The 24,999-nt window shown below is 41.2% G+C and overlaps 1 protein-coding gene and 1 long non-coding RNA gene across 4 annotated transcripts; one reads left to right on the forward strand and one right to left on the reverse strand.

Annotated features, from left to right (window-relative positions):
- Window positions 1-622: 622 nt before the first annotated feature.
- Window positions 623-24,410, reverse strand: LOC136428793 (uncharacterized). Of its 3 annotated transcripts, none has more exons than XM_066418564.1 (3): window positions 6,909-7,298; window positions 3,746-4,546; window positions 623-2,695 (listed from the first exon to the last, which is right to left on the reverse strand). In XM_066418564.1, the coding sequence occupies exons 2-3, from the start codon at window positions 4,540-4,542 to the stop codon at window positions 1,525-1,527; spliced, it is 1,968 nt and encodes a 655-aa protein (XP_066274661.1). In that variant the 5' UTR covers window positions 4,543-4,546; window positions 6,909-7,298; the 3' UTR covers window positions 623-1,524. The 3 variants fall into 3 exon arrangements, with proteins under 3 accessions (XP_066274661.1, XP_066274653.1, XP_066274645.1); XM_066418556.1 differs by lacking the exons at window positions 3,746-4,546; window positions 6,909-7,298 and adding exons at window positions 22,722-23,531; window positions 24,142-24,410 and having other exon boundaries at window positions 624-2,695; XM_066418548.1 differs by lacking the exons at window positions 623-2,695; window positions 3,746-4,546; window positions 6,909-7,298 and adding exons at window positions 19,932-21,534; window positions 22,722-23,531; window positions 24,142-24,401.
- On the forward strand, window positions 7,354-18,669 carry LOC136428809 (uncharacterized). The gene is made up of 3 exons (XR_010754663.1): window positions 7,354-7,484; window positions 10,532-10,606; window positions 11,437-18,669. It is a non-coding gene; the product is annotated as an uncharacterized lncRNA (long non-coding RNA).
- Window positions 24,411-24,999: the final 589 nt, after the last annotated feature.

Raw genomic sequence — 24,999 nt, forward strand, 5'->3', positions numbered from 1 at the left:
ACCCTACATTCTCCTCTTTTATGTTCTCACTCCATGCTAATCACAAAATCGGAATTCATTTAGTACAACTACAACACTTACATGAAACTGCCCCCAACAAAACAATGCACAGGCATAACTCCACATTCATTTCTGCTCACACTTTTCCGATATCTATTATGATATATGTCCATAACAATTAACATAGAACATTAAACAAAATAGCTGATTCTTCATACTACATGTATAACACTGAGTAGGCATCATATCTGCATCACACAAAACATACAACTTTCACATTATCACCTAACATCATAGAGGTACAAGAGTACTTACTTTGTCAAAAACAGATTGAGTTAGGGTTAGGATCTACTGTTTTGGTCCAAAAAGAAAATTACAAACTGAGCAAATGTTATGTACTTCTTATACACACAGCCGCCCGTAACCGGCAAGGAGCTGGGGAGGGGCCATTACAGCCCTGGACAGCTAGAATTTGGGTTATACAGACTATACACAAAATGTGAATATAAAACCTTGCAGTCTAGAATTAGCCTCCGATGCAGATTCCTCCCGGCTGCTTTTGTTTACAAGTTATTGTTTTTATGCTATTACATTTTTTTCTTATTGCTGGCCGGGAAGCAATAAGAAAAAAATGTAATAGTATAAAAACAATAACTTGTAAAAGAAAACAGCCGGGAGGAATCTGCATCGGAGGCTAGTCTAGAATAATCATTGACTTTACTATGATTCTAAAACTCCACTTTCAAACAGCCAACTATGCAGAGACCTAGCAAAGTTGTCAAATTACAAGATACAGTCAATGATATCATTATCAATACCTGTGTACATGTAGCAATATGGGCAATATGTAAATTTGGAATGTACATTTTACGTAAAGTCTTAGCTAGACACATGATACAGCACTGCATGTATTGTGCAGCGACATAATGATACTCTCAATGCTGGCACAATACTAGTACATGTATATGTCACTATAAACAAAAATGTATATTCAATTACAAGTAAGTTATATAGATGGGAAAACTCATTCAATACAGATTTGATCTTGTCATTGACTTTCATGTATACAGAAACATTTCGTACGTCAATCATAAATTATCATTTGTAAGAACTTATATGGATAATTATATTCATATCTGCTGCACTTGTCAAAAGACAGGCTATTATATGCATATTCTCAATTGGATTGGTCACGGGTGTTTATAAGGTTCCAAACTGTCCAAATTTAAAGTGATCATTGTTATACGAATCCTGACCATGTGATATAACGTTACAGGTTTTTCATAGAAGAAAAATTAGTATTATAAGGTACTGGTGGGTATTCTCTGTTGAGAGCAATGTGCTAGGGTTATGTATTGAAGGAATGAGAAGAAGAGCCCTTTATAGATTAATTTATTTATGATGTCAACTAAATCTAAATATCAAGATCTGTACTGTACACAATCAATGATACTGCACGGATAGCATTGACCTAACATGACAAAATCAAATAATGTCAGTTGCCATAAGTCAATAATGCGGCCATTACCTGCCCTCTCTCAACTCCAGTGTGAACTCTTCATAACTCCGTCTCTTTTCTCGGGTTGTTACAATGACAAGAAGACAGAAGCACCGAGACATCGCCACATAGTTTAGGTCCATGCTCCTCTCGTCATCAAGAGGGGGGTCAAACAAGATAACGACCTTTCTCTCTAGCCCTTTGAACCTTCTGATACTATCAACAGTGATGCAAGACCTGTCTGGAGAGCGAATGGCCTGTTCCGCATTTTGTACTGGGATGTTGAATCTACGCGCCAATTCTGTACCCACATCGAAACCCTCATTCTTGTCACTTGTGAGAACAACTATGTCAGACCTTAGCACTGACTTACTATCGAGATCAGCTATTTCTTGTTTCACTAACTCAACTCCCTTCTGCAAGCAGTGATCGTAAGATAGCTGGGTACTAGTAGGCAACCTGTCTATCCATTTTACTGGTAGTCCAACAATACGATGTTCTAGTTTTGCGCCTACAGAAGGAGACAAGCACTTCTGGGAGCACTCAAAAATCTTGTGAGTATTGCGGACAATTACATTCATCAGTTTTGCATTGTTGATAATCTTTTTTGGAATTCTGTATTTGGTTCCGTAGTGAACACTCTGGTTGTTGTCAAAGAAAACCCACCTGTACCTTCTCTCTTCATCACTGTCTGCATGCAGTAAGTTAACAAGGTCCATCCATATACCGAACATATCCTGACCTTCATCCACAAACACATGTTCATACTTGTGTGAATTTGCTTGCATCGACTTCAGTTTTTGAACACAATCATCAACAAGTTTCTTTTCTTCATCTGGACTTAGCCTATCAAGATCAACTCTTTCTCCCTTTATGTCATTCAAGATGGAATTAAATGTTTTGATGACCACCTTTGGAGTCTTTTGGAACTCCTTGGCCAAGTACAAAGAAAGTGGTCTATTGAAACACATGATCAGGATTCGTTCATTTCCCCTGAGTTTACCTGCGACTTGTTTTGCCTTCTCCAGTAGCAGCCAGGTCTTGCCGCTGCCTGCAGGTCCGGCGATGTCCTGCTTTGGGACGTCCTGCGTCATGATGCTCAGCTGATCCATCGTCAGTTTGATGAGCTTGCTGTGGTTCCTGTCGATCACATGTCCCAGGAGACAGGACTCTTTCAGCACACGAGGGCCTACGAACCTGCATCATGGACAATACGAAAATTACATGAATATGATAATTACTAACATTACTGACATGATAAATGGCTGCATAGTTTTTGGCCAGTGGCTGGCTGGGTGTATTTTTCTGCATTTTGCGGTTAACTTAGTTAAAGAATGAATGGATCGATTACAATTATTAATTGGTATATGGGTTGTTATTGAGAAGTCAAAGGTCAAGGTCAATTTTGGCCCCACTAGCGTGTGACCATGCTAATATTAGTGACACTGCTACTCTTATGTCCTTATGGAGTTTCATAATATCTGTATTTCATAAATTGATTATGATATATTCACTAAATAGTACAACATTGGTTATTCTTAATTTAGATTTGAGGTACAACATGCAGACAAAATTACATTGTTGGGGTTGATATACATATCTTTCTGACTGTCATCACAATACTATCATAGGAGGGTTGGGGGTCAGAAAAATGAGGCAATTTAGAGGATGTTACTACTTCCTCCCTTTCAATATCTGCTTACTGTATCTTTACCGCACCTTCATTTACACTGTAATCAATATCGCCTTGGGAGGGAATCAAAATAAGGAGTTTTTTTGTGTTTTTATGGTTAAAACTGAAATTCTGAAGTAGCCTGGGTGCGCGATCTGATTACTAACGAGGCTCGTACACTCGCTACCGTGAAAAAGGGTAGCGAGTATTGGGAACCCTCAGGCTGGTAGTAATTGGAATTGGATGGCACCCAGGCAACTTCTGAAGTACAATAACAATACAAAAACATATATCTGCTGCAATACTAAGAGGTCGCCATGAAAAACATTTCACACAGTTAAGGCCCAGAACCCAGAGGTCCTACGTTCAAATCCGGGGTCCACACTTATCGAAAAGAGATGGGGTCCTTCCAGGTGTGAGTGGATCAAACCTTACAGTCTGGGCCGGGTTGACATCTTGAAAGTCACTTTAGCTTGTTATGTCAATCCTTGCACATACATGTATGTTGTAAATCTGAATAGCTGAATAGATTATCTGATACAATGCGTGTGTAATTGTGTATATAATCGTCATACCATATAACCATCAGCTCATACATCTCCTGGGAAAACTCTCCTCTTCTCTTCACATTCTTCTCCCACCACTCCTCAAAGTGTTCCGCTGAATCAATGTCCTCTCTGAAACAGCCTGGTCTCCCTCCAGCCTTGTCTCTTGGGCAGTTTGACATGACAACGAAGCCAGGATACTTGTACATCTCTTCTTCTACCTTCGTTTCAAGTTCCTTAAGGGTGTCTTTTAATTTCTTGTCCTCTTCCTTTCTTTCGGTTTCACTGAGGTTGAGTTGTTCAATCTTCTTCTCTTCCTTGCGACGAAGTTCACTGGTGCTAAGTCGCTTTAAGGAACAGGTCAAAGACATCTGATCGTTTTTGAGTTGCACCTCTGCCTTTACATATGCACGGGCAGCTTTAACTGCAGCCTTCACTTGGAGGCATATGACGCCTAATGTTTGATGTACGATTACAAAGTCAGTTTCTCCTCTAAACCAATAAGCGTCGTCGTTCTTCACACTTCCCTTCTCTAAACTCTGAAAGAGCTCGTGAAACTTGTGAGAATGTACTACAAACATCGGCTGCTCTGTTTTGTTCCCAAATTTCTCCAACATGTCAAATACATAATTTTCCGTGAGATCCCCTGTATTGTCCGGTTGGATGTCAGGAAAGGTGGGTGGAATCGTGTATGTCTTCCTAACGATTGGATTATCCCAATCGGGACAGTTGTTGGAAATCCATTCTGATACTTCTTCATCAAAACATTGTGGATGTTTGTCACATGATAAGTTTAGTTGTGCGGTATGTTCAATCAGAAAGTCCATCTCTCTGTAAAGGAAAAACAATTTCTGTCAATTAATGCATTTAAAATAAACAGTACAATATTTGACCATTGCGATAATTTTCAAAGTAGCGTGTGTAGTCCAGTGGTCAGTGACCCTACCTCTGGACCATCAGACCGAATCCTGGCTGTGTCGCTCACCCGACTCACGCTACTGGAAAGGGTCGCAGTCTCTAGGGCGAGGAATTAAGTCGTGGTCCACTGTTCAATGTACTTAAATGAAAAGAGCTAGGGGAACTTCCCCGGTACAATGAACCTGTAAATACTGTACATAACGTCTGTCCTCTCTGTCACGACCAGTGGAAGAGTAGCTCATCTGTTCATTGAGTTCATTTGAGCTATACTGGTTCGATATTCCTTTCACTTTCAGGCTCCAGTAAAGTTAATTGTGCTTTACCAGCTATAGTAAGGTACTATTAAAGGATTTGCAACAAAAGAAGGAGTTTATACCAAGTCAGACACTAGAATTACTCTTTCTTTCTACCTGAATTGAGCTGGGAACAAAAAATCCGCCACCCATTTAATTCAACACTTTTGTTACATTTTGCTGATATTTTTATTATCAATTTCAACTGCATGACCCAATATTTTACCACAAAGTAAATAATGGTCAGTTCTGTTTCAGAGGCTGCCTACAGTAGCCTCCGTTGCAGTCCTTTTCCCCGCAGCGTGTTTTTTTTTTCAATTTTTTTTTTTGGGGGGGGCGCCACGTATCTGCTTGGGATCCCGTATCCGCCGTGCCTCTGTGTCCGCTATAGACCCTGTGTCCGCTGCTGGGGAAGGACTGCGTTTTGTCGCTTCCAGCAAAGGCAATTAATGTATCCGCGAGAAGTAATTAACACTACCGGGAGAAGTAATTCACACTACCACGAGAAGCAATTCAAATGTTACGTTGCACAAAGCCCACGTGAAGTGACGCATGCTACCTTGCAAATGATTATCATGTTGTCTTCAAAGTCGAGTTACAAATTGTCTGAAATGTGGCCTGATGTTTCTTTCTATTGCTGATATCTTCTGTGGATTCAGCCGTCGTAGCTAAGAGATCTTATAATTAGAGTGTTTCTTATACGACAGAGAAGACAACAAAGGGTCAGGGGTTAGATTATGATCGGCCATTGTCTAGCGCAGCGTGCGCGGAGAAAGTATTGCAGCTTTCTCACGCTTTGTGAGACATGTTTGAGCCACGTTTCCTTGCACGAAAAGCACAAAATCATTATAGCAACTTCGATGGATGTACGAAGGAAAAAATGCGAAAGGTTCGTTCATTTAGGTGTCCGTCCGTCGTGTTTTGAAAAGACATCCCGGCAAACGTTAGAACGTTGTCGCTGCTCAAAGGGGCATGAAGATTTCCCCGCGCTGGCCGTGTTTATTACGGGAAGTTCGCACATCCATGGCAATGGTGATAAGTGATTTTTGATGGGCCTTTGCTGGAAGCGACAAAACGCAGTCCTTCCCCAGCAGCGGACACAGGGTCTATAGCGGACACAGAGGCACGGCGGATACGGGATCCCAAGCAGATACGTGGCGCCCCCCCCCCCCCCCCAAAAAAAATTGAAAAAAAAAAAAAGCTGCGGGGAAAAGGACTGCAACGGAGGCTAGCCTACAGACACATTTTAACTTTGTAAGACAATATTATCGAGGGTGGAGTTTATTATGTCGCCGAGGGACCCTAAAAAAAATAGGGTAGCCGGTGTAGGGGCCCCCGTACTATTAAACAGTGAGGTTCAAGCGCCTCCAACTCAGAGACCAGTCTGTTCTAATGAATCGCGCTCCTAGTGGCCAGCCGGTCCTGTATTAAACCGCCATCCCCCTAGTGGGGGTCGAGAGCTTGTGTAAATACAGGCTAGCCTGGTCAGGTTTCGTTTAGGGCGTGGCCTGTGATCTGGCTGCCTGGTTTCGGCGCGGGTTCAAATCCCGGGGGCCAGGAGACTTCTTCTTTGTTTCAATAGTTAAATACCCTAGTACTAAATGACTTTAGACAAACCCTGTACCTATATTTACACCATTACTAAGAAGCGAGAAGAGGCCAAATTCATGTAATTATTAGACTAGTGCTACATGTAGCTTATCATTGTTTATTATGTATTTGCAAACTGTGACGTTTTCTGTTGTGACCTGTACTGAACCCAGTGGGTATGTGCGTACAATCAAGGAGGTCTTGGTACACCCTGCCACAATCAAGTCCTATTTTAACCTCCTTGGTACAATAAAGGTCTTCATTCATTCATTTAAAAAAAACATCCTCCAGACCTCCCCTCCAAATATATCTGCGAAGGAGGCTAGAATTATTCAACATTTTTCTGTTCTATTTTTCCGGCCTACAAATAAGTCACGTATAACGTTACCTACCTGAGAAGCTGGGATGTTACCCTGAAGGGAAGTTGAGCGGTTAGAATATGCTACTCTGCAGTTTGAGGGTCTTTGAGGGCCGAACTAGCGCCTTGACTTGAGAGAATCGCCCGCTGGGGTGGTTGTTGACTCCTTGATAATTTGTCTCCACTTCCTGTTTCGTCGCCTTACGTAATCTGTTGCAATCAGTCTGGGCGGGATAGCCTCCTTTGCAGACTTTCTGGTTTAGCACCGGCATTTATTTTCGGGGGAGAGGGTGATGATAAATTCGCGATTTTTAACATATCAGCCAAGTTCTTTTGTCGGAAAAATTCTAATGCCGCCACCAGCAAAAGAATCTGGCCCCGATATGTTGAAAATCGCGAAACCGCGCTCCCCTTACCTCCACCAGAAAGCCTGCAAAGGAGGCTACCTGAGGCCTTGCTGAGCATGACGGGTGATTATAATTTTCCTGCTGCTAGTTGCCGGGAGCGGACATATGTTTCCAGACGATCGCGGTCCTCTGGGACCTCTAGTGCTGGTTTGGATGTCAGGCTGCCATTTTCCTGCCAGCGACGTGTCACGAAAGAGCACCGGGTTTGTGTAGAGTTTTTTCACAGTTTCTAGCGTATCTAACGTTATATCATTTCATAGTTGTTTGCAAAGTGGATCCTAGAGGGTTTGTGGATTCGATGGGGTGGTCTACAGGGGTGGGCTAGTGGGGTGGGCTACCTCAGCATCTACCCTTTCTGGACCTCAAGGCTGTGCATGGGGGTTTGGCCTCTTATGGAATTTCCTTGAAGAGGATCTGGGTCAAGCTGTGGGTGGGCTAGAGGGAAGGTAACAGCACCAAGACTGGTAGAAAAGCCATTTATCATAAACAAACTTCTAAGTACTCAGTATACAATTAATTAGGATTTTAGGGAAGAGGTACAAGGGGAAATAAACTGGAAGTTGCATACAACAGCTAGGGAATGAGAGAGCCTTTGTTTGACAAAATTCAAAACATATGTCTCACATAATTTAGACTAGAATGTACACAAATGTACCTGAATGCATGTGCTTGCATACAATGTACAATGTATTTGTGGTTATGTGTGTCAGTGTGCATGAGTGTGGGTTGGAAGTGTGTGTGTTTGTACAATGTATAGTGTTTCTTTTGTTGCTCATTTCTTTCTTGTAGCCACAATGCTACTGTCCTGTTGGCCTGACTGTGCATATAAAGGAACAGGGAACATAGCCCTCCATGTTTAAAAATCTAAAACTGTGGATAACAAACTCCTGCACGATGTAAATGTATGCAGTATGCTCATTGCCCACCTCCACCCCCCACTGTAGCATCCCCAAAGCAATATGATCCTTCAGCAAAATAAAGCATTCTCTCCGGCCCTCCCACAGAGTGACCCATCTTTTCCTCAAGGAAATTCCATTCAATGCTAAACCCCCATGCACAGCCTTGAGGTCCAGAAAGGGTAGATGCTGAGGTAGCCCACCCCACTAGCCCACCCCTGTAGACCACCCCATCAAATCCGCAAACCTGATCCGAGACTAGCCGTGGCGCGCATGGCGACTACAGAAAGGGCGTTTATGATTGTTTAAAAAATAATAACCTTTATTGTAAATATGGATTCAAAATACGCCCTTTCTGTAGTCGCCAGGGCTTAATGATAGACACACCTTTATATGGGCATGCTTTGGCCTTGGTATCCTATGGGCAAGGAGGTTCTGTAACGTTACCCACAGTGTAAGAGGTGAAAAGGAGCGGTCTAAACTGGATGCAATCCTACCTGACCGAAGACTCTACTCTACTCAATGGTATGGGGATCATAGAGTCAAATGTTTGAAGGGAGTCGGCTACGCAGAGAGTGTCAAATTGGCAACTTGACCCTCTCTGCGTAGCCAACTCCCTTCAAACATTTGACTCTATTTGGCCAATTTCTACTATTTTCCCAGCGACCGGGGGAGACTGGTAGAGTCTATGGGGATCATACTACTAGTACGAGTCCACCTAGCCGTGGCATGTTCAGTTGAAGCTGATACACTCTAGTTCTTTTTGTTGCTATTCACAAAACACTGTTTCATTCCGTACGAAGGGGAAGGGGGCAATATCCGCCGATAGAGCCCGGTGATGTCTAGCCGTGGCTTGACATTTAATACATGACGTGTTAACGTTAACGTTAGTTCGCGTAAACCGGGATTTTTTCGATATGCGAGTTAATTGAAACCAATCTGGCAGAAAGAAGAATGCAACTAAATGAGGACATGGTTTCTTAAGGTAGCAGAACACAGTGTTGGGGATTTCTATATAGTTAAGGACCACAAAGTGACTGACATCGACGCAGTGGCCAAATGATTTTAAGTTTATGACTGACGTATTAGGAGTGTGTCTCATCAATTATAAATCATACCAGTTGATTGTTTGTTTGTTTGAACCTTTGTTTATTCATGATAAGCTCAAATCGGCCCACAGGCCGCTTTTCATTGAGGTAATGAGGGAAGAGGTAAGGGTCAGATACAATATAACAGAGATACACAGTCATTTGAGTCCTAATAACTCTATCAACATATTACATATTTATGGTACAACAATATACAATTCCTACAACATACAACATAAAATAGGGCGAAAGCTGGTTCATGGTCCGTGTCCGTTCGTTTAGTTCATTTCCGTTACTTCAAGAGTCGTGTTGATTTTCTTCAAGAACCCAAGCCCATTAGAACCAAGCACTGACAGATACCGTTAACATTCCGTTTTCACCTTCGCCTAGAAAATTAGAAGGCTGTGTTTTCGGATCTGTCGGTCTGTCTGTCTCAGTCTTTACAGATTTACGTTGTACAATATTACAGCCCACAGATCATTTTGTAACATCACTTGACAAATGTGTTGCACGGCTGTTTATACTGAAGGGGATCCATGGCAGTTATGCTCAATGCACACATATGCATGACACTGACGATTTGTTTACTAAATCATTATCAGCGCAGGAGAAGTCACGAACTGTTGGATCTGAACAGTTAAAATTGGCTAGGAGCCAAGTTCATTTAGCATTGTTTGTTATCTCGGCCCGTGGCGTCTGGATGGACAGAGTAGCCTTAGTCCGGGCAATCTGCCCGACATGATGATGATGGTCTCATTTAAAAGAAAGACGATATTACCCTTTTACATAGCCGCTATTTCATAATCGATATCATGTTTTCTAGTCATCACTTCAACACCGTCACATTCATCGCCATGGCTAGGGGCCAAATTCATCTAGCTGCCTGCCCTCGACCCAACTAAATCGCACTCCTATAGCAGCTGGCCTGGGACGGGGGTCATTGACCTTGCCAGCGAGAGCTTTTGTAAACACAGGCTACCTGCCCTCCTCCTGGAGGAAGGGAAGGTTTTAAAATTGCAGCCACTACTAGCCCCCAGATCAAAAACTCGGCTTGGAGAATAACCGCCCATGGTTGAAAAGTGAAGGCCCCCAACATATAAACAGTTCTTGTTAAGATCATGCTTCAATGAGACCTTTTTGCAGAATCATTGCATATTCACCTTTATTACTTTACACTAAAAATAGATTTACAAATTTCAATTCCGATTCCAACAACTATGCTGCCGTCATGCCAAACTTTTCTCAAAAGTACTTGTTCTCTTTCAGAGTAGTTTTTGGGATCTGCATGTTCGGCACCAAGGCCTAGGGCAGATACAACATTGGAAATGCAGTCTCCAACAGGTTTGTAATGTTGCTATAAAGTTCGTCCACAATATTTGGACAACAGTTATTATGTATTTTATGGTAAACACAATGATATGTGTATGTGTACATCTATTAGGTATATTTGAATTACTGGACTTAATAACATCATAATTAATTTCAGTTTGAACAGTAGGCTATGGATAATATCCCGGCCGATGGCCGATAGATGATGATGATGGATGATATAGCAAACTTGAATCAAACTGTTTTAAGATTAAAAATGGTTGCAAATCTAGAGCCACTGACTTGCCTAAGTTAGTAAGTTCAGCTTGGCTAGTAAGTGACTGAGTGAGCAATAGTGAGTGATATGATTATGAAAGTGAATGATAGTGAGTGAGAAAAAAAGGGTGCATGAGAGCAATTGTGGGTGATGAGTGAGTGAGTGAGTGAGTGAGTGTGTGAGTGAGTGAGTGAGTGAGTGAGTGAGAGTGAGTGAGTGTGAGAATGAGTGTAAGTGAATTAGTGAAGGAGTGTGAGTGATAGTATGAATGTTATAAGTTGAGTAAGTGCGTTGTTCAGAAAGCGTTTTGATTCTAAAAAGTATTTCACAGAGTCATGCACATGTATTAAAGTTAATGAAATTAGGACTTTTGTATATATGTATGTATGTATGTATGTACTCTCACTAATGGAGGTCTTTCAAACAATAAGCAATAAACAATGTCCAAATCAGTTCTGAGAAGCCAATCAGAATGTCACCTAATAGATTATTTCCAACAAGTGCAGTCTAATGCCATGCGACTAAAAAAAAGGCAATAGCAAGCAAAATTCATCATTTTGAACATCTCTTGTATGTTGTTGTGAAGGTGACTTTGTTGCACGTGCCCGTGGCCCACGAGAGAAAGTGACAGATCGACTGGGGAACATCCTACGGGATTACCAAGATGACCAGATCTTCTACGAGATGCTGCAGAATGCCGACGATGCCAAGGCAACAGAGATGAAGGTCCTGCTGGACTGGAGGGAGGCACCAGAAACAACAGACAACCTGTTTCAACCTGACATGCAGCCATGGCAGGGACCTGCAGTGTGGGTATACAATGACAAGTTGTTTTCAGAAAAGGATTTTGAAAACATTGCAAAATTGGGTGGGCACACAAAAGAGGGAGACACCAGCACTATTGGAAAATTTGGATTGGGGTTTTCTTCAGTTTACCACCTCACAGATGTACCTTGCTTTATCAGTGGTTCAAGATATGTAATCTTTGACCCATATGTAAAGTACTTAAACAAATATGATGTTGTTAAGGACAACTCTCCAGGCATGGACATTGATTTAGAGAAATATCCAAAGTGCCTTCAGACACGTAGCAACCAGTTCAAGCCATTTCATAATCTATTTGGCTGTGATACTGAAAGCAGTCCATTCTACTTTGATGGCACCTTGTTCAGACTACCATTGAGAACAGAAGAGTTGGTGAAAAACGTATCTGAAAGCAATGACAGGCCCATATCCGAAAAGTCCTTTGATCCATCTACCGTTAAAACTTTGGTAGACAACTTTGAACGAAATGCTGAAAAGGTACTCCTATTCACCAAACACGTACAGAAAGTGTCTTTCTATTTCCTGCCGCCAGACAAGAGTCCTGAAAATGTTATTGAGCTTTTCAGTGTTTCTAAAAAAGAAGTCCAAGAAAATGAAACTACTGGGGCAGTAACCTTCAGAATTTCTGCAGAAACAAAGAACACATACACCTCTAGTACCTTAGCTGTAGAGGCCTTGCAAAAGGAAATATCAAAGACATGGTTGAAAGTTCCTTATGAAGGCAAAGAAAATGAGGAAGCTTATGAACTTAGCATCACTCGTGAAGGCAAACAGCAAGGTCTTGTCCCTTTTGTTGAAGTTGCCACATTGCACCCAACTGAAGACCAATTTTCACTTAAGGGGGAACTATTTACCTTTTTGCCATTATCAGTAGAGACAGACCTTCCAGCCCACATGAATGGCTGCTTTTCACTCACATCTAACAGACGTGATATTTGGAAGAGTTTGTCCGAAGACAACTTCAACTCCAACTGGAATAAGGCTTTGCGACTTCTTGTGGCTCACGCGTATGCTGAACTATTGTCAGAATGTCAGTACATTCTGAGTCAAATGCAATATGAAGAATGTATGCGTAGAAAATGTTTGTCAAATTATTACAAGATGTTTCCAAAGATCACCACATCAAACACTGACTATTGGAGACCTATGTGCATTGACGTTTACAAGTGTCTTTTCGTGAAGAAGTATGCTATTTTGCCTGTGGTAAAGGAAAAATGCATTGAATGGTATCCAGCAGGATGTGACGAGAATTGTGCTTTTTTTGGGATGAGTAGAATTTCAAATGATCTGGCAACAGCCCTAATCAACATTGGCTTCAAACTGACTAGCTATTCTCACTTACAAGGTAGATTCATAGAGGGAAATTCTGATATTGAATTCAAAACTACGACTCCTTGCAATGTACTTGCGTTTTTGATATCAAAATCCTGTGCTCTGCTCAACTGTGAACCACGTGTACAGCCTCTCTGTGACACGCCATTGAAAGATTCAACAACATTACGCAGCCTAGTAGACTACATTCTCAGAGATTTTAACCTTTCTGCTGTTGACATTACTGAGCACTCTGTCCCTCTCCTTCTAACAAAAGATGGGCTTCTCAGGGTCTTTGATGCCCAAAATCCAAAATTCTGTTCACCTTACTCTTCTCTTGTCCCCAGTCATGAGTCACAGTTCGTGCATGATGACTTTGTGGAGTTGTTGAAGCCTGCACTTCCGTCAGGAACAGAGGCTATTAAAGCCTTCAGAATCAATGATTTGGCAAGAATGATGGGCCCTGCTCAGCATGACAAACCCCCAAACTCTGATTGGCTTAAAAAGTTCTGGAAGTTCATAAATGAAGAACAAAATCGTAATCAATCCCCCAATTTCCAAGAACTCTTCAAGGACCATTATGTGCTGCCCATGCTGCCTACTGGTAATCAGAGTAAGGCAACAAGTGGCGGAAAGCAACCAGAACTGCAAACACTAGATCCAAATGACATGTGTAAACTGTCTGAAGCTAGTGATGTTTTTTCCTTCCACACATACATGTACCATCAGTCATTTAATAAAATGTGTGAAGTTCTTCGCTCCCTGGGATGCAGGGAGCTTGATGTGAATATTACATCATCTACAGATGTAGCCAAGAGTTGTGTGGCAACCTTGGATCAGCCGGATAAGGTTGCTCAATTCTTTGTGTCAAGAGACGAAGTGCAAAAACACTCCAGTAGTATATTTGACTACCTCAAGGCATCCATGAATGTTTCAGCTCAGTCGTCGGTAGTTAAGAGTTTACCTATCTTTGAGACAATCAGTGGTGAGGTTGTGAGTGTTGCAGAGAAAGGAAAGGTTGGCTACTTCAAGATGAGGTATGAAGTTTCCCCAGAACTGTCTAACCATGTTTTCACTTGCTTCAAGGGAATATTGCTTGCAGAAAAAGGCATGGCTGTCTTGTATGACAAGTTAGGGTTTACAGAAGAAACATTTGGCAAGTTGTACATTCGCTCTGTTCTTCGTACACTATGCAATCTTCCTCTGAATCAGATCTTAGATCATCTTCAATTCATCAAAGACAATTTGAGAACTGAGTTTAAGAAAAGGGGAGACTACAAATCTCTTAATGAACTCTTTCAAAAACTCCCAGAGCCAGTACAGAAGTGTGCAAAAGAACTTGAAACAGGAACATATGACTCTGTGGATGACCTGGAGACCAAAAGTAAACTCATTATAGACTGTACATGTAGCTTTCAGCTTGTACAATGGGAGAAATCAGCAGAATTCTTTGTTTTAAGTAAAATCAAGTTCATTCCAAGTTGCCCAGCAGCCGAAATACTGAGAGAGATACATGCAGATAAAGAACAACATCCTATATCATTGGTTGAGGGAGTGTCTAAATCTCATGAAGACCTTGTTTGGACAGTGGCCAGTCTACTGCCTGTTTGGACAGAACCAATTCTTCAGTTGATTGAGAGAACAGAACCAGACGTATCTCTTGTTGTTGATAATTGCACCAAAATATGCAAAAGCCTTGAGAAAGGTCGCCTTCAAGAACTTTCTGAATCAGCAAAGGAGCAACTAATGACAGTGCTTAAGAAAATGTATGCAGTGTTTCAAATTCGAAAGCATGACAGATATGATGCTGTAAGACGTTTAAAGCATGTCCCCATTGTCCCAGTCGAGGATCAGTTTGTCTATGCATATCAGCTGACAAAAAATATTGAGAAAGACATCCAGCCCTATCTGTACAGCATTCCTCTACAATTTGGCCCGTACTACAAACTTTTTATGTTCCTCGGTATGAGTGAGTCACCAACCATACAGCAGTACTGCCAGGTCTTGGAACAAATTAGCTCACAAACACACTCAAAGGATCTTCATCCAAACGAGAGGGAAAATGTACGCACTGTTGTTAGGGCTCTCTTTCAACTTCTGTCTGGCTGTAAAGGTCAACTTCCTCGTGATTTACCAACTATCTTTCTTCCAGATAAACTTCAGCGTCTCTATCCTTCAAACGAAATGTATGTTAGTCACAACCCCAGGTTAGAGGATAGTGTGAAAACCTTGCATGATGTACACATTGTCAATCTAAGGGAATGTGGAGTGAATGGTCATCCCTGGAACCTGGTTAAGTGCCTTCCCCAGACAGCGAGACCAAAGTTATTAAGGGATCTTTTTAGAGAAGTCTATGCAGAGGGCACATCCATAGAATGTTGTTCGGGGAACACTTGTCCTCTTGTGAATTGTTATCAAGAACGTCTAAAGTCTGTTGAGTTTGCAGAAGGAATCTGCCGTATTATCAAGTATGCTTTCATTCATGATGATCCTATAGATGTTTCAGTAGAAAATGTTTCAAAGACATTGGAAACTATACAGTTCATATGCAAGAGTACATTGCAGTCACGTATTGTAAGAATCAATGGCGAAAGTGAAGTGCAGGGTAGTTGTCGTGATGTCTCTTATTTTGTAGACCATGATGACGATGGAAAGACAACTATTTATCTTCGACACTGTACATACCCAGGGAATGGTCCCATGGTTGTCCATTGTGTTGCTGACTGTGTCAGAAATCTGTTATCCTCAAAGCTCCACATCAACCCAGAACAGATCAGTGCCAGGCAAGTGACTGTGGAGTGGTTGATATATTGCAGTCAGACTGAAGATATCAGATCAGTTTTCGCAGAATGTCACATTCCAGAGCTTGATTTAAAGGACTCTTTCCAATGGCAAGCTTTACTTGGGCAGGTCATACCTGAGGGTCACCCTCATGATGATTTGTTATGTCTGATGTCAAGAAATGACGACTGTCAGGAAGGAGACTTTGTTGGTTATCAGGAGGATGCAATGTCAGATATATACTATGGCAAAATTGTCTGCAAGGTACCTGGTGACTGCTCACAGAAAGATGGCCCCAGGTACAAAGTTGATATAATAGTAACAAAGGATGTAGAATGCTCTTTTTCTCACCTGTATGTGTTTCGTCGTACAAGCCTTCCCATGATAAAACATACAGATACAGCATCTAGCGAACAGAAAGATCAGGACGATGAGTTTTCAGAAGAAAACATTATATACAAGTTAGAATATGCTGAAAACCTTCATGACGATGAAAGACTGAAGGAGATAGAAGAATTTCATAAGAGGGTAGCTGAAACTTGCGAAGCCGAGGTCTTAAAATTTCTTGAGAAAGAGGTAGCCAGAATGGATAGGGAAAGGAAGGAATGGCCTCCAAGAACGGGCAAACGGCACCGGAAGGAGAGAAAAACTGATCAGCAAGACATTAGCTCTGAGTCTGAGTCAAAAGAGGAAGCTTGTGCATCGACTTCTGATGCAGTAGTTGAGAATGCTGCTACAGATGAAATGTGTATGGAGTACTTAACAAGAGCAAAAAAAGGTCTTGAACAAACTCATGACTCACTGCAAAGCTACTATGAAACCAAAGAAGAAGAACCAGACATATCAATAAGAAATGCATTACAACTGGTTGATAGGCAGATTGAGGAATTCCAGGCAAAAATGGCTCCCCAAAAGGGAAATCTAAAACGACAAAATGAGACAGATTACTCCTCACACGGTGATGTCCCAAGTAAAAAGAGTAAACTGACATAAATCAATTTTCCCTGTCGCTCTTCTAACACATTGTAGATGGATACAGTAACTACATTGAACTTGAAATGTATCTTAGGGTTTGATATTATCTGACCCTTGCGTTTGCTGGTCAAATGCTGGACATTCAGACATCAACATTTTGTTTGCCAGCCACATTCTATGTTTGAATTACCCCCTATCATCCATGCAGGCACGCTGACACAGTGTCTTTATTTAGACAGTATTTCAGATGCTTGACTGCTACACCTAATCTCTTCTATGCCTATAATCACAGATATTTCATTTCATAGCTTTACCTGTGACTTGCTTGCTTATGTCTGGCCCAGGTTTCTCGAGTCGTTAGAGACTTGCCTGTAACAATCAAGTTTAAACTTTATGATCATGATGAGAATACGTTAAAAATGTATTCTATTAATTTTGCTACTATTTATGCAAATGAGAAAGCCAATGTAGATCAGGGTCTTGACCATCATGTATAGAAAAGGCTTGCTTATAAATAATGTTATATCAGCGCAGTGGTAAATGATATTAAAAAGGAACTTGACCAATGATGATGATGATGAAATGAGAAAAGCACACAGCGCTGCTTTGGTGCAACTGCTTACATTTGTACATTAATTGTATCATGATATGTGACAGTATTTGGAAAGTAATGTTTCATAATTTTGTCAGCAACTTTTGTGTATATGTAGTACATGTATTTTAATGTTTAACACAATGAGAATAATATGTTTATGACATATACATTATACATGTAGCTGTGTCATATTTCTATACATACATGCCAACATGTAGGTCTCTTCATTAAGACCATGATCTAATAAGGCCCTTATAAATATTATATAATGCTGTTAGCATATTTTACAACATATTACATGATTATTGTTTTTAGCAAATTATATGATTGTATGATGGTATAGTATATTACATGTTTGTAACAACATGAGACGGTCATCCTGCTACACAGGCCTGACACCCTCAGCACAGCCCCCCGGATCCGGAAGGCTTTTCTGAGGGATTCAAGCCTGCATACTACATGTAGTAGGAGAATGGAGACTAATGTTAGTAATCAACCTGAACTATCGCTACTGGTGAGTGAACTGGTTTTGGTCTCCTGTGTATGAAAAATAAATTCATCTTCTGTAACTTGTTGGTTATGTTATGCAGCGCATATAGGTATGACAAGGCATTGATTTGTATAACAAATGTACATAGATAAATTTATATCTTTCCACCAGAAATATACCAACAGAAATATACTGACAAGTGTAGAGTTATCATGTGCGGAGAAATCATATCTATACATAAAGAGAAGAAAAACATATAGAACACATTCTTTTCATACAAGATTTGCATCAGTTTTTGCATTAGCCCCTGAGAATAATATTCTTGTTTATTACTCACCTAACCTTGAGCAAGAGAGTTAAGGAAACAGGAAAACAACAGAAGAACAGCAGGAAATGCAGTGATGTGGTCCTCATGAACTCTGTGAATTTCAGTATGAAAAGCGCCCTCTATTGGTCAGTTGCAGTACTACAGTTACTGTAAAGATGCTCCGTAAAGCTACAACTTACAAGGAATAAGCTCTGACAGCCAGGGTGCAATCTATATTTAGGATGTGTAAATTCTGGGTCCCAAAATCTTGTCAAGTCGCGAAATCTTATGACAGTAAACAAACTGAGAGGTTACAGGTTGCATTTCTGAAATGTTCCGTTTTACCAATGAGGAAAAACTGAGGTTTGTTATGTTCAGCACAGACATTGTTGAACTGCAATGACTAATGAAGACTGAACATGTAACAGTTGCAAGTTACCATTGACCAATCAGATAGCTTCTTACAACTGTATGTAATGATTGTTGAGAAGATGCGTTCAAAGAAGAGTAAAGATTACAAACACAACTAATTTTACTTCAGTATATTTTAGTCTTGTTTCTTTAGATGTAAGTACATAGGTGGCTAAATGTCCAAGCTTGCCTGTTATTTACATGTTATTTATAAGCTGTACCCTACATTCTCACCATTTATGCTGTCACTGCCTGATAATCAGAATTATTTACAATACATGAATGCATACATGAAGCTTTCCTAAACAAAACACTGCACAAGCAAAATCATGTTGCACACAGGTTTAGTGTATTTCCACCTCCTGTAAAGTGTAAGCCTGCTCGTCAAAGGCAAACTAATAACGCATGGGAACAATTGGCATGGACTTCTAGTATCAGTAAACTCATGAACCTCTTGACAGTACACATGTTGAGCCAGTACTATACTGCAAGTTGTAAGTTACCTGTGTGAACATGCTTAATATCATTTCTCGCATGTATGTAATACTAATAGGGACTCGAAAAGGCATTTTTAATCCCCCCTTGCATTCAAGTTGCCAAGTGATAGCAGGCTTATGCAATATGGTAGGCAGACTATCAGAAACCAGATACAGTAACTGAGTAAGAACCGATATACAATGATTTGGCGCATGATAGCTAAAATAAGAAAAAAGTCTGCTAAGTAGGCTAGGTCACCTAACTCATTTTGATGATAAACTCACATATTCATTTCTGCTCATCTATATATGTCCATAACATGGAAAGTTAAACAAAATAGCTGATCTTTTACACTTTTTAAACAGAGTACTATTACATCGAGTAGGCATGACATCTGCATCAGACAACATATGCAAACTTCACATTATCACCTGATATCATACTTGCTTTGTCACAATCAGATTGGATTAGGGCCAGGGTTAGCACCTACTGTTTTGGTCCAAGAATAAAACTAGAAAATTACAATCTTAACAAATGTTATACTGTATTATTTTATATACACAATGTAAATATAAAACCTTGCAGTCTAGAATAACCATTGACTTTTCTATGATTCTTAAACTCCATTTTCAAACAGCCAGCTAAGCAGAGACCTAGCAAAGTTGTCAAATTACAAAATACAGTCATGATATCATTATCAATGCTTGTGTACCCGTAGCACTATGGGCAATATGCAAAATCCGGAATATAAAGTCTTTAAAGCTAAACACACAGTACAGCACTGCAGTCATTGTCAAGCAACATGATGATACTCTCAATGCTGGCACAATGGTACATGTATATATATTCATTCAACAGAAATCTCATCTTGTCATTGACTTCTATGTATACATTTAATTACATGTAACATAAATCATCATTTGTACAACCTCAAATGGATGATATATAATTCCTATCAGTATCTGCTACACTTGTCAAAAGACAGAGATCATCACAGGCATATTCTCACTTATGAGTGTTTAAAAGGTTCCAAACTGTTTGTTAAGATCTGATCATTGTTTTTCCTTATATGAATCCTGACCATGTGATGTACAGGTGTTTGTAGAGGAAGTTCAACGTTAGCATGGTAAGGTATTGGTGGGTATTCTTTGTTGAGAACAATGTGCAAGGGTTATATATAGAAGGGATTAAAAGAAGAGCCCTCGACGAATGTAATTTATTTATGATGTCAACTAAATCTAAATATCAAGCTCTGTACACGTGATACTGCAAAGATAGCACTGACCTAACATGACAAAATCAAATGTCAGCTACCATAAGTCAATAATGCGGCCATTGCCTGCCCTCTCTCAACTCCAGTGTGAACTCTTCATAACTTCGTCTCTTTTCTCGGGTGGTTACAATGATAAGAAGACAGAAGCACCGAGACATCGCCACATAGTTTAGGTCCATGCTCCACTCGTCATCAAGAGGTGGATCAAACAAGATAACGACCTTTCTCTCCAGCCCTTTGAACCTTCTGATACTATCAACAGTGATGCAAGACCTGTCTGGAGAGCGAATGGCCTGTTCCGCATTTTGTACTGGGATGTTGAATCTACGCGCCAATTCTGTACCCACATCGAAACCTTCGTTCTTGTCACTTGTGAGAACAGCTATGTCAGACCTTAGCACTAACTTACTATCCAGGTCAGCTATTTCCTGTTTCACTAATTCGACGCCCTTCTGCAAGTAGTAATCATAAGATAGCCACTGGGTACTAGCAGGGAGGCTGTCTATCCATTTTACAGGTAGTCCAACAATACCATGGGCTAGTTCTGCGCCTACAGATGCAGACAAGCACTTCTGGGAGCACTGGAAGATGTTGGCGGTGTTGCGGACGACTTTATTCATTAGCTTTGCATTCTTGATGATCTTTGTTGGAATGCTGTATTTGCTTCCAAAGTGAACGCTTTGGTTGTTGTCAAAGAAAACCCACCTGTACCTTCTCTCTTCATCACTGTCTGCATGCAGTAAGTCAACAAGGTCCATCCATCTACCATACATATCCTGACCTTCATCTACAAACACATGTTCATACTTGTATGTCGGGTCTGAATATGCCTGCATCAGTTTTTGAACACAATCATCAACAAGTTTCTTTTTTTCATAGTCACTTAGCACATCCAAATAGACACTTTCTCCACATATGTCCATCAAGAGGGAAACAAATGTTTTGACAACCACATTTGGGAACCTTTGGAACTCCTTGGCCAGGTACAGAGAAAGTGGTTTATTGAAACACATGATCAGGATTCGTTCATTTCCCCTGAGTTTACCTGCGACTTGTTTTGCCTTCTCCAGTAGTAACCAGGTCTTGCCGCTGCCTGCAGGTCCGGCGATGTCCTGCTTTGGGACGTCCCCTGTCATGATTCCCAGCTGATCCATCGTCAGTTTGATGAGCTTGCTGTGGTTCCTGTCGATCACATGTCCCAGCAGACAGGACTCCTTCAGGACACGAGGGCCGACAAACCTGCATCATGGACAAGACATGAATATGATTAATCAGTCCTTGTATATTATGTCCTTGGATAAATGTTTTCATCCTAAGAAGGACATTAGGGTGTGGGGTCTGACCAGCGTAAACCCCCTGGACAGAGCCGCGTGGAGGATCCGGAATGGTCTAAAGACTTGCCGACTGCTGCCCACCCCTGTGTCAGGGACCCCGGCAGCATCAAAATACTGGATACTACTAATAATACTCATGCTGCACTAGTCCACCTGTACTCAGATTTGAGGTACATGTACAGGGCTCGAAATACTGGGTACATGTGCACATAATCTGTGCACCTAATTTTTGACGTTGGGTGCACCTAGACATTTCTGTGAAGGTACTATTGTACACTAGTATACAGAATATTCTTGAAATTGAAGTATCAGAAAAGGCAATATAACCTGTGCTGTACTTTTACAGTATGTATCACTTGTTTAAAGTTTTGAAGTTACCTAAAGAATTACTAGTACAGATTAAGCAGTAGGGTTTGTAATCACATTTTGCCGACATTATACTTTATCTAATGTTGCACAGACACCCAAAATTATTTCTGTGCAGCTAAATTTTTATGTCACGTACACCAGTGCTAGCCTGAGTATCATCCTGTTAGTTACACTTACAGGCCCTGCCTTCATGATCACAATGTTCTGTGAAGGCAGAGCCTGTAACTAACAGATGATACTCAGGCAACACCCCAGTGCACCTGTTCTCAAAAATCAATTTCGAGAGCTGCATTGATTTCATAAAATGACTTACCACAGTTACCAGCAGTCCAAGGGTTCATCTAAAGAAGGGAACAGGGGCAGAGTGCCCTCATACCCTGACTATGCGCCCCCTTACCCTGGGGAGCAGATTCTCTGACAAGCATAAAATTCTGATTGACCAGGGATGCTAGTTCTAGGTCACATGTGGCCACAGTTTTTAACTGTGAGCTGTCTGACAGTAATTTTGCCCCTCTGGAAGCCAAAGAATGCACAATTTTAACTTAAAAGTCTCCGCTCTGTTGCAATGCTCCCCCTTGCAATTTTTTCTAGAAAAACCCCTGAGCACTGTTAGTGTCACTTTAAGTTATTACGCCTAACCATTTGAAATGCTTATTGCTTACATATACAACAAATGATATCCAATGTGTGTGTAGTTGTGTAAGGGTGCATGTTTTGTCATACCATATAGCCATCAGCTCATACATGTCCTGGGAAAACTCTTCTGCTCTGTGCATGTTCTTCTGCCACCACTCCTCAAAGTGTTCCGCTGAATCGATGTCCTCTCTGAAACAGCCTGGTCTCCCTCCAGCCTTGTCTCTAGGGCAGTTTGGCATGACAACGAAGCCAGGATACGTGTTCATCTCAGCTTCTACCTTCCTTCCGAGCTCTTTGAGGATGAGTTGCTTTTTCCTGTCCTCTTTCTTTCTTTCGGTTTCACTGAGGCCGAGTTGTTCAATCTTCTTTTCTTCCTTCCTACGAAGTTCACCGGTGCTAAGTCGCTTTATTAAGATGGTCAAAGACTCCTGATCTTTTTCGAGTTGCTCCTTTGCCTTTTCATATGCACGGGCAGTTTTGTTAGCTGCAGCCTTCACTTGGAGGAATATGATGCCTAATGTTCGATGTACGATTACAAAGTCCGTTTCTCCTCTACACCAATACGCGTCGTCATTCTTCACACTTCCCTTCTCTAAACTCTGAAAGAGCTCGTGAAACTTATGAGAATGTACAACGAACATCGGTTGCTCTGTTTTACCCCCAAATTTCTCCAACGTGTCAAAAACACGTTTTTCCGTGAGATCCCCTCTATTGTCCGGTTGGATGTCATGAAAGGTGGGTGGAATCATGTACGTCTTCCTAACGTTTGGCTTCTTCCAATCGGGACAGTTGTTGGAAATCCATTCTGATACTTCTTCATCAAAACACTGTGGATGTTTGTCACATGATAAGTTTAGTTGTGCCGTTTGTTCAATCAATAGATTTAGGTCCATCTTTCTGTAAAGGAAATACAATTTCTGTCAATTTACGCATTAGAAAAGTGATACTTTAATAGTTTGAACGTCTTGATAATGATAATGAGGTCACTTTCACCTGGAGTCTGAAAGTGATCTCTTACCAGTTCAGTGGTTAAAATGAACTCAGTGAACTGATGAGCAAATGGTATTGCCCCCCCCCCCCCCCCTCCACTGAATATTGTACAGTCCCCTAGCAACTGAAGGAAGCGGACAAGAATTGGTTTTGTGAGGGAGGGACCCCTGGCCTCTTCTGTCCTCTCTACAAATATTTAGGGAGATCAGAGGACAGAAGAAACTCGGGACATATGCATGGCCATCTGTTGCCGAAAAGCCAGGTATTAGAGTTGATTTATCATAAATATCTGAACATTGCTGGCCCGAGTAGAATCAAACTCCGGAGTTACGAGTTATTCGAGGGTTGGTCGGCCAACTATTTCAGTATTTGGGCTATGTATTGTTTGTTAGATTAATCCTCCTTGGTTAGATATAAACTGTACTTGTAGCCTACGACCTTCGACAAATAGCATTTTCTATTCTATTTTTCAGCCTACAAATAATTCTGGTGAAGACTGCAAACAACGTAAACGTACATGAGAAGCTGGACTGTTACCCTGAAGGAAAGTTGAGCAGTTAAAATTCACTAGTTTTCAGTTTGATGGACGAAAAAGCCCGCCTTGAGGGTATCGCCTTCTGTTAGAGCGGTCGACGTCTGATGGAGTTTGCCCGCTTCAAGTTTCACCGCCTTAGGGACTGTACGATATTGTTTTGAGGGGGGATCTTGTAAAGGGTCCGGTAAAGAAAATTCAATTTCTTTCTTTTTCCCCTCCCCCCGGCCTAAAAAGATACGATAAATCATCTCATTTGCAGAGATGGAAGTAACTTTAGCCACTTTTATCCCCAAGCCAAACAGTTTTTCAATAGCACTAACGTTACCCACCTCCCTTTTGCACCAGCGCCAAATTTCGTACAGTCCGTTACCCACTAGACTTAGTTATTGACATACTAGTAACCTGTTAAAGTCGGTTTGTGTGACCGTGGCTGTGGACGTCCAATCACAGGGCCTGAAATTAACGGTTAATACTGTTGTTTTTTTAACCATCAAAAGGAATTGAAAATTGTGGCGAGGAAGGGCGGCGATGGTAAAGAGGTCTAATACTGACAGGTTTCGCGTTATACCAATACAGAATACTGATGTATCAAGTTTCACTTTCACTTTTAGGGTTGGAAAGAGTTGTCCAGTCCCAGTCCGGATGGCGAAAAGCGCGGGAAAATCTGGACGGGGTGGGAAAACAACTAGCCTCTACCAGGCTCCGCGGGATGGCTGGAAAAATAGTAGAAATTGGCCTAATAGAGTGAATAGTGTGCCAAGGGAGTTAGCTGCGGAGAGAGGGTCCAATCTGCCATCCGTCCATCGAAATGGAACCTTACTGTATAGCCAAGGATTAAAC

This window comes from Branchiostoma lanceolatum, chromosome 1, assembly GCF_035083965.1.
Source record: "Branchiostoma lanceolatum isolate klBraLanc5 chromosome 1, klBraLanc5.hap2, whole genome shotgun sequence".
Lineage (NCBI taxonomy): Eukaryota > Metazoa > Chordata > Leptocardii > Amphioxiformes > Branchiostomatidae > Branchiostoma > Branchiostoma lanceolatum.

Coding starts and splice junctions, on each gene's coding strand:
- LOC136428793 (XM_066418548.1), bottom strand. CDS start 23,527: ATGGACCTAAATCTATTGATTGAACAAACGGCACAACTAAACTTATCA. Junction 21,535..22,721: donor TATGAGCTGATGGCTATATG/GTATGACAAAAC, acceptor TCCATGATGCAG/GTTTGTCGGCCCTCGTGTCC.